Here is a 13387-nt window from a genome sequence, read left to right on the forward strand (position 1 = left end):
GGTCTGAGTGGCGCTGCATCTGTGGTATTACTTGGCCGGTCATGATTGGGGAATGATACGAAAGGAATAAAATCCAGTGAAAGGAATCCACACATTATATTTGCCCTAATACCGTCTTGCTGCTTCGTGTTTGGTGTTGTCTTTAGTTTCCAGTCACTTGCAAATGTCAAAGGTGATCATGTGGGTGTGCAGATCCTCGAGTGGTCCGCTGCCTGGGTGACACGCTGCGCCTGCTGAACAGCGAGCCGGACGAGCCACCCGTAGCCGTGGTAGCCACAACGGCCGCCGACCCGGACGCCCTTCATCCGGACCTGGCCCCCCTGCTCCTGCACACCATTGAAATCCCGGTGAGTTAAAGCAGGCCCTAGCAAGGAACATTCAATTAAGCTAATAAAGGGAAAATGAGACATTCACCCAATCTTAGCAATTGCTACAAAGGAAACGCGCACAGATTCTACGAAAGAAAAGCCTCGCAGTTGAAAAAAAATTTGTCCGGGTCTGGGACTTGAACCCAGGTCCACCACATTTGCAGGCTAGCCGCTCTACCTTCCGAGTTAACCAGGTGGTTAGCAGATGGCAGGGCAAAGTCGAACCAATCAACAACTCGAAGCAAAGGCAAGAGTTTGGCATAATAGTTCTGTGGAAACCCGCAAGGTGGAGAGAAGTAATTAATAAAGGGAAAATCAGACATCCATCCATTCGTAGCAATTGCTACAAAGGAAACCCACACGGATTCCACAAAAGAAATGCCTCGCAGTTGAAAAAAAAAATTGTCCTGGTTTGGGAATTTTAGCGTTGTATGTATTTATTTCTGCGAGTTATGTGTGCAGATTTTTCTTTTTCTTTCCGGGATGCTGTAATTGATGGTGTGGATTATATACAGAAATATACGCCATGTTGCCTACTGGAAGCTCAAATTTGCACAGGTAATATGTGATTTGACATAAATTTGTGTCCACAAGTTGTACTTGTGACGTAGTTATTTCGTGGAAAATGTTGCATATCCACAGCAGCACTGCAAAATGTGCGGAATGATATTTCTACGACCACAGTACTTTCATAGCTTCGACAGCATTGCCTGCTATGGATGAAATGGTATATGTAAAGAATTATACATATAGAATATATAAAGAAGCAAAGCAGCTGCTGTTGCCATAAGGAGCTATTAGAGACATAAACGGAATCTAGGCGGTCCCTCTGGCTGGAAGTTTCTGCGCCAGCTCGGTAAGATGTCGTGAATTTTGGTAGTTGCCTAGGTGGGTTCTCATTGCTTTCTAGAAGAGCTCAAGGCTCAACCTCCCAAATTTCAAAAACTTTTCCATAATCAAAATACATATAGTTTAACACTATAACGGACATGATATAAAAAATTATCAGATATAACGAAGTAAACCTTAACTATTTGTCACAAATATTACTGTGTAACAACTGTAAGCTTATAAAGAATATTTGGCGTTTGAAGACGTTTTTGTGTCAGATGTGCTTTTGTTATCGCGATATTACGCTGTATACATGTATCTAAGAGGTCTGGTGCTGTCTGCTCAATGTCGGAACAGAGGAACTGTGACTCCACACAACACTCCATTATGCAGTCCTTTCAACAACGCACCGAAAAACAATTTTTCCTTATTGTGAGTCACACAATGCGTTTACAGCAGTACAACATTCTGCCTGCTATCCCCTTTTACATGAAATCAGTGTTTTGTTTCCCCTCAGCTTAATGTCACTAGAAAATTCCTTTAACAGGGTGTCTACCAACGGGGAAAACTGGGGATTCTCAGGAATTTTGAATATAACACAAGGAAATACTCAGGGAAAAGTAGGGAATTTCTGCTTCTATCAGGGAAAATTAACTATAATTTTATCAATAGGGAACGAAAGTTGCTGTAATGCTGGCTTGACTAACAGAGAGGAATCGTAACTAATCATCTTTGACGCCATGTCATCGGGGGAGCTGTCAGAGTGTACAGCCTGATGCCTGATAATTCGGACAGCTTCGCAGCACCACCCACCATGCAGTACCCCATAGAGCCTATGTATAAGGGCGTCTGAAATTTCGGATGCAAGGACCCTTCACCGTCCGATTTTCTGGACTTTTCACCCTGACCGTAGGTCCGAAGTGGCATTTATCAAAACTACAGAGTACTACCTTCTACTACAATGGATCAAAACCACCACTGCCACCATTTTGATGATGTCGCCGCCTCGAACCGGCGCTCTGGCACGCGGATTCGCTGGCAGCCGTAGCCACCACTGTGGCAATACTAGGCCGAGCTAAAGCCCCTGAAACTTCGTAAAGTAGTGCCACTCTCCTCCTCCGCCTTCACTTCTCCTCGTTTCTCCTCTCTTTCGCGCTCCCTCCTCAACCGTGGCGCCACCTACATTGCTCGAGCGCAGCAGACGACCTTTCGCAGAGTGAATGCACGCATAGCAAGGCAGTGCTCTTTAGGCGTTCACGTTGGCTTTCCAGCTCCGCGTAACTTCGTGTACAGCATAGAATTTCTAGTCGGATGCTTATACAAATTCGGTAACGACAACTTTTGTTTCATTTTTTTGATAACTATTTCTTATAAAAGTATCTGAAGGAGTGTTACCGCTGTGCGTTGACGACTGCGAATGTATCGCGTGCCCTACAATTAGGTACGCAACATTTGTCAAGGGCGTGTCGCAAGATCTTGTTGCGAATGGTTGTAAATAACACGTTTACCATCGAATGACAACCTCTTGGCTTCCAGCAAGCCCTCAGCCTAAAGAATTCGCGGCGCGTATCAGCTATGACGTACAAAGGCTGACGGAGATCACTGCTCTGGAGGTTCGAAAGTGTATTACAAGCTGCAGTGCCGCCAACGTGCGTGCTTGCCAATCTAAGCGCGCGCAAAGCCTCAGAGGTAGGCGCTAGTGCTATTATGCTTCTTGTGTATCAACGCCGACAGAAATGCCGCGGCCGATCATCGAGTCGGGACTGTGCGTACACAAGAAAATAAAATGACTTTTTAGCATTTGTGCGCGAAGCGGGAGCGCGATAACAATGCTTGACTCAATCTCAAACAAGACCACTGTGGCCTTCAGTAATTTTTTCAGGTTAATGACTTATTACGAATAACAGTTCATCGTGCGTTGGTTCGTCCGTTTACTAAGTGACGTACTTGTCGCGAACCGAGTTGCACTGAGGTGCATGCATTGAGGACGTTTGCACTCCCTTCGAAGTAACATTTGCGAGACATGACTATATTAGTGAAGTCATGATCGCGCAAAGAATCCCCCCGCCATGACGCGGCCGAAATTGCGGCAAGTGAAATGTTTTATCCATAGGTTAAAATGATATGAAACGGCATTCGAGTTGCAAGTTAAGTTTATTTTCACATAGATGCATGACAGATTTGCCTTTGCAGTCACAAGTGCGTGTGCACCATTTATTGTCTCATAGCATAAATAAACGCACCAGCAAGAGTCCTACAGCAAGCGCGTCTCAATTAGGCATAGTGACTGTAGAAACTATAATAGTGGCATAGACGAGCAAGCGAACGACTATATGAGCGCGCGAACTAAACGAGCGAGCAAACGACTAAACGAGCGTGCGAACGAACGAGCAAACGACTAAGCACGAACGACGACTAAACCAGCCAGGGAACGGGCGGGCGACCGCACGTTTTCTTTGCGAGTGCTCCACCGCCGCATCTTAAGCTTCGCACACTTTAAAGCTCACGCGAATTAGCACATACGTCTCAATTACCGATGATGCGGTCGCTCGACGACGAACGCACCGCGTAACACGGTTTCGGGAGAGCACGCACGCTTTTCATCGGTGCCTCTGTATCGCAAATCCACCGGGCGACCGCCAACGAGGAACACGAACAAATGTGGCAAACAAAGCTAGTCTATCTAAAGAAGGCTAGTAATTAAGTAACCACAAAAGGCAGAGAGTTGCTCTCCTGAGGCGCTTTCATGATCGAGACTGAAATTTTATCAAAAGCACTGCGCTGAATCTTAAAAATTTCGTAATCACGTTATCGCACGCAACCTCGCGTGCCCGCGAACTCCAGCCGGTTGGCGTTCAAAACGATTAAGCGCACCAAATATGACCAACACGACCACGTAGTGCGCATATAAGCAAAGCAGACGTTGCGTACAAATGACAACATGCACAGTGAACTGTGCAATATCTACTACGTTATTGCCCGCAGCACAATACGCAAGCCTGGCACATACAATACTCTGAGAGACCCACAACTTACATCACATAGTCGCGCGGAGGAAGTTGGTCGGAAGTTCTCCCTCCCGATTCGGTGAAGCCATGTCTTTCTTCTTAACCCGTTGCGCTTACCGGACGGTATCGCGAACATATTCTTGCCTTTGCTAAAACTATATTGGCATCCAAACGCGCAGCAGGTCATGGTAACAGAAAATGACGTGAAGCGACGTCGCACTTGCCACAAAACATCCTTCAAGGTGTTCACAAGATCAAAACAACACAGAATAGGAACGGAAGGAATGCCGCCAACAAGCGCCGCTTTTGAGCAAAGATGGCACTGAAGCACGACTGTAAACAAACGAAGCCGGCGCAAGGGGCCACGTGATGCCATTAGGCCAATAGCGACGCGGCGTCGGCTTCGGCCAGAGCGCTGGAGGAGGAAGCGGCATTCTTCAAAGCGTGGCACTACTTTACGAAGTTTAAGGGGCTTTAGGCCGAGCTGCTTCGATGTTCTCTATCAAACTTCTTGCTGTTCGGTTCCATGTTTTTCATTGAAAGAATTTGCTATTGTTAGCAATGGCACCAACTCTGCCTTTGTGGTCCTCACAGTTGGCTTCAAATCTTGGAAAGCACAGCCCGTTGCATAGTTACGGTTTTCAAAAGCCAGCTTTGCCTCAGTACAGCATTGTTGCGCGGTGAAGCGTACACAAAAGTATTGCGGTGCAGCATAACAACCATGGGAAGAGGCAGTTGTCACGGGACACAGTATGTATTCCTTAATTATACACGCATGCACCCACCATCTTCTGTCCCCGTACAAGCACTGATATGCCTAATAAGTGTACTGGCAGGCCTTCAGAGCTTTTTCGAATGTGCCTGCGGCAAGTTTAGCCCTTAATGGCATTAAGAGAGATGCATTCATTTTTTCTGACTGCCTGATTTTTCGAATGTTTTCGCGACCCCTAGGGAGTCCGTAAAATCTGATGTTGACATTACTACAGTAGAATCTCGGTGATACGAACCCGGCTGATACGAATTTCGGTGTGATACGAATTCGTTAAATTCCCCCGCCCAAAAGCATTGTGTGCAATGGGCCAAAATTCGGATGTTCCGAACACTTTTCCGCGTCGCGCCGGGTGATACGAACTTCGGTACCGCAACCGTCGAGCCACCACCAGCGCAAAAAAAAAAAAAAAGACCGGCGCAGCGTGCGCCCGTGCCGGTTTGGGATTCCGCGTCAGCGGGGAGGCGAACGAGGCAAGGGAAGCTTTCTCTCTCTCTCTCGTTTTTGGGGGCGGTCTCTTCGCTTTTTTCTTTTTACTTTGTTGTTGCCCGAGGCTAGCGCCGCTGCTTATTGGTCCGTTCGCCTTGCGAACCAGCCAACCCAACCGGCCGAGCGCGATTTGTCCTCTCCACATTTCTCGCGGCCCTGCGCGCCCGCTCCGCCCGTCTTTCCGCGACAGCCAGCGAGCAGATCTTCACGCTAGCAGCAGCTCCCGCTTCTTTGTTTCCTCGTGCGCGACGACTACGGAAGTGCAGCGTGTTGTTTGCGTGTGTCGTTGAGCATTGATCGCGTCAGCCCGAAAGGTACAAGATGTCGCGAAAGCGGAAGGCGCTGTCCTTGAAGGACAAACTGGATATTTTGAAGAAGGTGGACGAAGAGCCCAAGAAAAGGCGCATTGACATGGCCAAGGAATTAGGCCTGCCAATTTCTACGCTGTCTACCATCGTCGGTCAGCGTGACCAAATTATGCAGAATGTGCAGCACTTTGGCGTAAACTCCAAAGAAGCGAAGACTGCTCACCATGTAAAGTTAGAAGAAGTTCTGCTAACATGGTTTAAAGAGGTCACCGCGGCTGGCGTCAACGTTGACGGAAAAGTTCTGCGTGAGAAGGCTGCGGACATCGCACTCACGCTTGGAATTGAAAATTTTCAGGCCTCTGGTGGTTGGATTCACCGATTTAAGGCACGGCATGACTTCTCCTACAATACCGTTTGCGGCGAAGGGAAAAAGGTTGACGCCTCCGTCGTTGAAGATTGGATGGCAACCACGCTGCAGTCTCTCATCGCGGGATATGACGCTCGCGATGTTTTTAACATTGACGAGGCAAGGCTTTTTTACAACCTTCAGCCCGAAAAGTCTCTCTGCTTCAAGGGCGAAGCCTGCCAGGGAGGACAGAAAAGTAAGCAGCGTGTGACTGTTTTGTTTTGCTGCAACACTGACGGGTCAGAAAAAATGAAACTGACCGTCATTGGAAAATACCAAAAGCCCCGATGCTTCAAGGCAGCCGGTCGTTTGCCCTGCACATATAAAGCCAATAAAAAGGCGTGGATGACGTCGGCTCTGTTCATGGAGTTCGTGACATACTTGGACAATAGGATGTCATGCAAGAACAGAAAGATTGTTTTGCTGCTGGACCAGTGTGCGGCGCATCCAAAGCACATGACGTTACAGAGCATCAAAGTGGTATTCCTGCCCCCGAACGCCACAAGTCATTTGCAGCCACTGGATGCTGGCATTATAAGAAACGTGAAGCACCACTTTAAAGGTTTGTTGGTGCGCCGCCTCCTTGCGAAGATTGACCGCAAGGACCCAAATATCCAGATCAGCCTTTGGACGCCATGCATTTCATTGCAGTGGCCTGGGAGCGCGTCTCCCCTGCAACCATCGCGAATTGTTTCGCTAAGTGTGGGATTTTTAAATCCGCAGTGGCTACCACCTCGCAAGTGCCAGATCCATTTCCGGTTGATGTCTGGAACCAGCTTGGCGCTGACTGCAGTGCCGACGATTTCGTCACCGCGGACGACGATCTCGTCACCTGTGGTCTGCGCACAGTCGAAGACATCGTGGAGGATGTATCGTCGCAGCCTCAAATTTCGACCAGTGACGATGAAGAAGATGAGTGCCAAAATGGTGAAGAGCAAGCACCGTCGGTAGCCGAAACCATGCACGCTCTCGATATTCTGCGGCGTGCTGTGACGTCCGAGACCGTGCGTGAGAACACCACAGCCCAGTTCTTCAGCTTCCAAAATTCTCTGCTGGCCGACCTCGCGGAGAAGAAGACGCAGAAGGACATACGCGACTTCTTTGCTCGTAAATAAATGTTTTTTTTTTTGTGCGTGTCTCATGGTTTCGGGACAGATTTTGCTCGTTTTTTGGTGATACGAAATTTCGGGTGATACGAATATTTTCCCCTCCCCTTAAGATTCGTATCACCGAGATTCTACTGTATTGGCCAAGAGGATGCTTCAAATGGTGCGTGGGGAAACGCACTGTGGAAGGAGGTCATGAACAGAAAGGACGTACACATTGAGGAATTCATGGAAAGGGAACCGCGCCGCCGCTTCTTCCAATGAGCTTGAGCTCAAAAAACAAAGTGTCTACTGACGCCGGTATCCCTCATCCAAACCAAAATAAACTCTTTAAAGTAGTGAAACGTAACTGAGGCGTTGTATGCGGGATGAGAGTATGTCAGGACAGTTGAGGTTACCAGCTGTTGAGAGAGAATCTCATTTATGGCAAAGTTTGGGTCTCACACTAATGAGCTTGCTATCAGTTGATAGAAACAGCTCATCTTCGAAAATATTTGCTTCTCTATACATCACCTTTTTATTCATATATTTGGGAATGTTCGACAATTTGTCTTACCATTTTTTTTTCATATATTCTTTTTTGCTGTGCATTTTACTTCTCTTCTGTTTTCTTTTTGAATAAAATAAACACTACTCTTTACTGTTCAAACTGGATTAAGTCATTTTCTTTATTTCTTAACATTCTTACTATACTCGTGGACAACTTTCTATGGCAATGAAGGGAAAGCTGCGGGGCGCGGAGCTTCTGCACGTCTTACCGTGCCAAGTAGTCCGGCAGCGTTTGACAGTGCTTTTGGTTGCTTAAAACGGACGGTGAATTGACGCAGCTTCACGTGCGATGGTTTCGCGTTTGCCCAGACGCGGAATGGGGAAGCCACAGAATAAGTAAACTTTTGCATTTTTAACTGTTGCTAATAAGGTGTTTGTGTTTTCTCTTCCCCAGCTTAAGCTAATGTGGATGAAAACACGGGACTCTTTTCAGAAGCGCTCTCACTTGTGCGCGCTTTGCCTCCGTAGCTTTCCCTTTCATTGCCACAGAAAGTTGTCTGCGAGTATAGGGAGTGACAGCATCGGGCAACATGGTGTCAGCCAGCCTGTCTTGACATAAAACAAAGTTTGGTGTCACTCAGGGAATTTCGCAAAGGCACTCAGGAAATACCTGAAAAACTCAGGGAGTTCGGAAATGTCAGCTTGGTAGACACTCTGTTCAACTCTTTTCATTACGGCTAGAGATGTGCTCATTTTCGGTAATTTTACGTTTTAACATGTCATTTCAAGATGTAGTAGTCACAGCGTATACGGCAATACATAAAATTTTGGCTTGATCACTGAGGATTTGAATGGATGTATAGCAGTAATAGTTGTTCAGACAATTTTTTAGAATTCTTATGTGAAACTTCAAAGAAACACCTCAAGAAACAAGGATAAAAATAATAATTTGCTATTTTTAGTATAAGTACTGAGGAGTAAAACAGATCTAAAATATACAAAATATGCGCTTGGTTCTAGCTCCCAACTTTTGTAAGTCAGACCACACGAAAAAATTGTGATGATTTGTTGACGTCAGTACTAGCCACCATGCTATGCAATAAAGCAGTGACTGCACTATTGTAAAAATGGGTAAATTCCTATTGTATAGGTAGAATTTGCTTTACTGATTGCAGCAGGCACCTGGTTAGTTTTTTACTGCAATATTTAGGCTTGCAAAGCAATGGTTGTTAGGCCAGGGAGCATGCAGAAGCCTCCTCATAATTGATTATTGGGTTCAGTCAGCTTTTGTGGGCGAGAAAGGTGGTCTAGCATGCATTCAACTGGTGCTGGAGCTGGCACATGCTTTCTTGAGTTCCTGTACCCTGCTTTACAGTGATGTGGAGTGTTGCACAATATTGTACAGCAATGAATAAGGCCACCAGCACAGGCGCTTTTCAAAATGCAGAGGATCAGACTGCCGAAGGTCGGTCTGAAATCGACTACATGCTCTGTTGTGAGTCAAAACACTGCTCGACGGGAAGGATTGCTCGTAATGACTTGTGCATGTGCTGTTGAAACGTTGATGGATGAAAGGAACCCACTGTGAGAAAAATAAAGTTGCACTTGGTATTAGTCAAACACAATTACCAAAATGACACACACTCATGAACATCTAGTGTTGTTTGAGATAATAAATCAGCCTATACATCGGATTGGAAAATTGACAACCTGATAGAAGCTTCTGCGTCTTTGCTGGTGCTGTCACCTAAAAATAATTTTTGCGAGTCAACCAAAGCGTGCGTGTTTTTATTGATAGCATTCTAGCAGCACTGGAGGCTAGTTTTGACGAAAACTCCAGTCGAAGTTTTATTTTTTCTAGTCTCCCCAATCCAACAAAAATTGTCAGATCTGACAAATAGTTAAAAGTCATTCATTATTTCAGATGCTGTACGATATTGCTATTAGAAGAATGTTAACGTAAATGTGTAACAACACAGAAGAAAACTGTTGATCAAATTGATCGATTTCTATAAGCGCGGTGACGAAATATTTGAAGCGATATTCTACCCACCACAGTGACTTGGTAGCCATGACATTGGGCCGGTGGGCACATAGTTATGGTTCAATTCCCAAATGCTGCGACTGCATACTGATGTGGGCATACTGCAAAAAATGCGCAGGTAGTGCTTATATATCTAGGTCTGCAGTGAAGAGCCTGTTCCACACAGATAAGATTAATCGGACCCCCAACTATGGCACAAGAGTCGTCAACTGGCCAAATTGGCAAGGTGTCATAATGAAAATGCAGTGTGAATGGGACAGGACACAAAGACAATGACACTAGTGCTTACTCACAACTATTCTTTTTTATTGAAAGAAATACAGAATATACTGTATACAACCGTGATGCAATAATAGCACAATCATCCTGGCTAGGCATCATATTCAGACATTACGCGAAATTAGTTAGGCAATTCACATCAAAAGAACAGGTGCTGGATGTGTTAGCCAGGTATCGCATTCACTTTCAGATAGAGTTTGTGTCCATGACCACTTGTCATGTTTCCTGAATAGTTTCTAATCATTTCTAAGCTACCGTGAGCCCTTTTTTTCTCTGCCTTCACAATTATATATGTTCTGCGTTTCAATGAAAAATCTGGTTGTGAGTAAGTGCGAGTAGTCTTTCTTGCATCCCTGTCTCGTTCACGCTTTTTTCTTCATTATGATCCCACTTCGACATCTCTCATAGCTCGTTGTTACCCTGGGCGTTCAACCCCGTAAAATGATTTGGATTTGATTTTCAAAAAATGCTCTTCCCGCTCATGTGCACAGTACCCTGACGAAGAAGGCCGTGCCCAGCTGCTGGATGCGTTGTTGTGGAGCTTGCCCAAGAACAACTCTGTGGACATCTCTTATCTGGCCCAGAGGACAGCCGTGAGTCTACGTCTTTCTTACCGCAGCAGTGGCTGTTGTTGGTTTTTTTCAGCTCTTGCCATGTCTGTATGTTGACCCTTCCACTGTTTATACAGTCCATGCTCATTACAATGGATCTGCATACAACATACTTCGGGATATAACAGGCCATTCTTCTCTTCTAGTTTAGTGTGTCTATATTATCAGTGCCACAGATACCGCTATTAACACCCTGGTTATAATGGACCATCAAGTACAACGGACAAATTTGTGGGCAAATTTTGTCTAGGTGGTGTAAGTACAACGTACTAGTGCTTTGCTGCAGCGATGCAGTGTGGCCACCTGCGGTTTCAGCAGTCTGTGAAAAGTTGTCTTGCTCTTTCTACGCCAGCGCAGTATATGACAATGTGTTGTCTGACTGCACGAGTGGTTACAGGACGTGAAAAACGCCGCCCCACTTCTGTTGGGCTCCTCCCGACCCGGATCTCCATGCGGCGTGGGGTAGAGTGATTCCTCACCTTGACAAGAAACAGTCAGATAAATTGGGCGTTTGTGATGCCCAACTTCTTCATGATGAGTTTCTGAGGATGTACTTAAAGCAATGCAGTATGTTGTAATTATGTGTATTGTGAATAAACTGTGATTTACGTACATCTTTAAGTACATGAGGTTAATACAAGTGTCAAAAGTCACATAAGGTTATAGCATTTGTAGAATTATACAGCCATTCTTTTAGTGTATAGGACCTAAAAATAAACATGCAGTCTGGGAACAAGGTCTATTGCGCATGTCTCTGTATTAAAAGAAAAAAGCAGACTATTTCAAATAAACTGGTTTCTGTGGATCCTAAATACAAGTCACATTAATACATTGCCAGAAAAAATTACTTTTCTTTCAGGAGTAAAATTAGACAGCTATAATATTTCTGTTTAAGAATGCTGAAAAATACTGATTGGAAACAACTAATAGGAACAGTGATGCCTGCGGAATCAGTGTAAAATGAAATAAATACCAGGGCTTTATGTGCCAGAAGTGCATTATCGTTATGAGGCATGCCGTAGAGGGTCACTCTGGTTTATTTTGATCACCTGAGGTTTCTTAATGTGCGCCTAAATCGAAGTACATGAGTGTTTGTCCATTTTGCTCCCATCGAAATGTGGCCACCATGATCGAGGTCGAGCCCACGACCTCAAGTTGAGCAGCACAATGTCATACTTAGCCACTGTGTTACTCCGGTGAGTTAGAAAGTTTCAAGCAGTGCGAAAGGACTCAGACAAAGAGCAGAGAAAATAGACCAAACAAGCCCTTTCTCTGCCCTCAGTTTGCATCTTTTCACACTGTTAGGAACTTTCTTAAATATGAATGCATACCAACTCACCCAACTTTCGGTACTACTGAAGGAAATGTTGTTGCCAATTTATTATCGTACTTACTTGCATAATGAACGCACTTGCATAATGAACGCAACCTCCCCTTTTCCAATCAAGAAGTGTGTTTTATTTTTTATTTTTCTCGCGTAATGATCGCAGCTTAGACTTGCTGCTGTAAAGTGGGAGACACACGGTACGATTGAGCGTCTGATATGGTGTCCGGCGTGTGTGATTGTGTCTGACGCTGTGTTGGACGCCGAATCATAGTGTGTCTCCTACTTTTATTGCGGTAGCAATTGTATAGGACCTGCCGTGGTTGCTTAGTGGCTATGGTGTTGGGCTGCTAAGCATGAGGTCGCGGGATCGAATCCCGGCCACGGCGGCCGCATCTTCTAAATGCAAAAACACCCGTGTACTTAGATTTAGGTGCACGTTAAAGAACCCCAGATTGTCCAAATTATTCCAGAGCCCCCAATACGGCGTGCCTCATAATCAGATTGTGGTTTTGGCATGTAAAACTGCATAATTTTTTTTACAGGCGCATTTTCGCCATCGTCGTTGTCGTTGCTGCATGCTGCATGGTGTAGGTGGGAGTGAAAGTGTGCGAGGGAAGCCGACGATCATGACTCAATCTTGCGCGTCTTCTTTCATCACCCAAAAGGCCCTGTTGGGGAGGGGATTAGGGATGGCGGTGTTGTACTCTGGCAGCAACTGCGTATTGCACAATCGTACCCGAGGGGTGCCGACAATTGTGGCTCAATCTCCCACGTGCTAGGGAGGAAAGCGGGAAGGAAACCCGCTGTCTTCTGTCACATGCATGACGCCGGGGGGAGGGTGGCACGGTGTTTTATTTTGACAGCAACTGCGCATTGCGTGGCCGTGGCGCGCCCTATCGTCACAGCAGTCTGTCGGGGGCTAGCTGAGTCGATGGCAGCTCATACCTTTGTGCGTGCTGCATTCTCGACCCTCAGTTTGCATTGAAGCGAATGTTTGCAAGTTTATTTTGGGCAAAACTGACTTTGTTAGAGGTGGCCTCGGAAAAAAAGAATCGCTCATAATCTCACCCAAGTAGTGAACACAACCCCCAATTTTGTGGATATATTTCGGGAAGAAAAATGTGTTCATTATGCGAGTAAATACGGTAACTTCAGCTGAGATCTAGAAGTGGTACACGGCATCGTGAAAGTAAGCTGCAGTTAGAGCACTATTAATAGTTCCCCGCAGAACCTAAAAATTTTTCACTTTTTCCATTGAACATCTTCATTTCTCGCATGTTCTGTGGAAAGCCACCATTTCAGTGACACCGCCTTGCCCACATGCAGTTCTTGCTGCTAAGTCGCTAAACGTT

At 45.7% G+C, this 13387-nt stretch overlaps 1 protein-coding gene across 3 annotated transcripts in view; it reads left to right on the forward strand.

Annotated features, from left to right (window-relative positions):
- LOC126534007 (peroxisomal ATPase PEX6-like) overlaps nt 1-13387 on the forward strand; it is a 95210-nt gene that overhangs the window by 46220 nt on the left and 35603 nt on the right. For all 3 annotated transcript variants that reach the window (XM_055072575.2, XM_050181220.3, XM_055072574.2), the window contains exons 13-14: nt 193-347; nt 10589-10690. In XM_055072575.2, the coding sequence (XP_054928550.1) occupies nt 193-347; nt 10589-10690 (257 nt within the window). The remainder of the gene's footprint in view (nt 1-192; nt 348-10588; nt 10691-13387) is intronic.

Source organism: Dermacentor andersoni, chromosome 7 (assembly GCF_023375885.2).
Source record: "Dermacentor andersoni chromosome 7, qqDerAnde1_hic_scaffold, whole genome shotgun sequence".
In the NCBI taxonomy this organism is placed as follows: Eukaryota; Metazoa; Arthropoda; class Arachnida; order Ixodida; family Ixodidae; genus Dermacentor; species Dermacentor andersoni.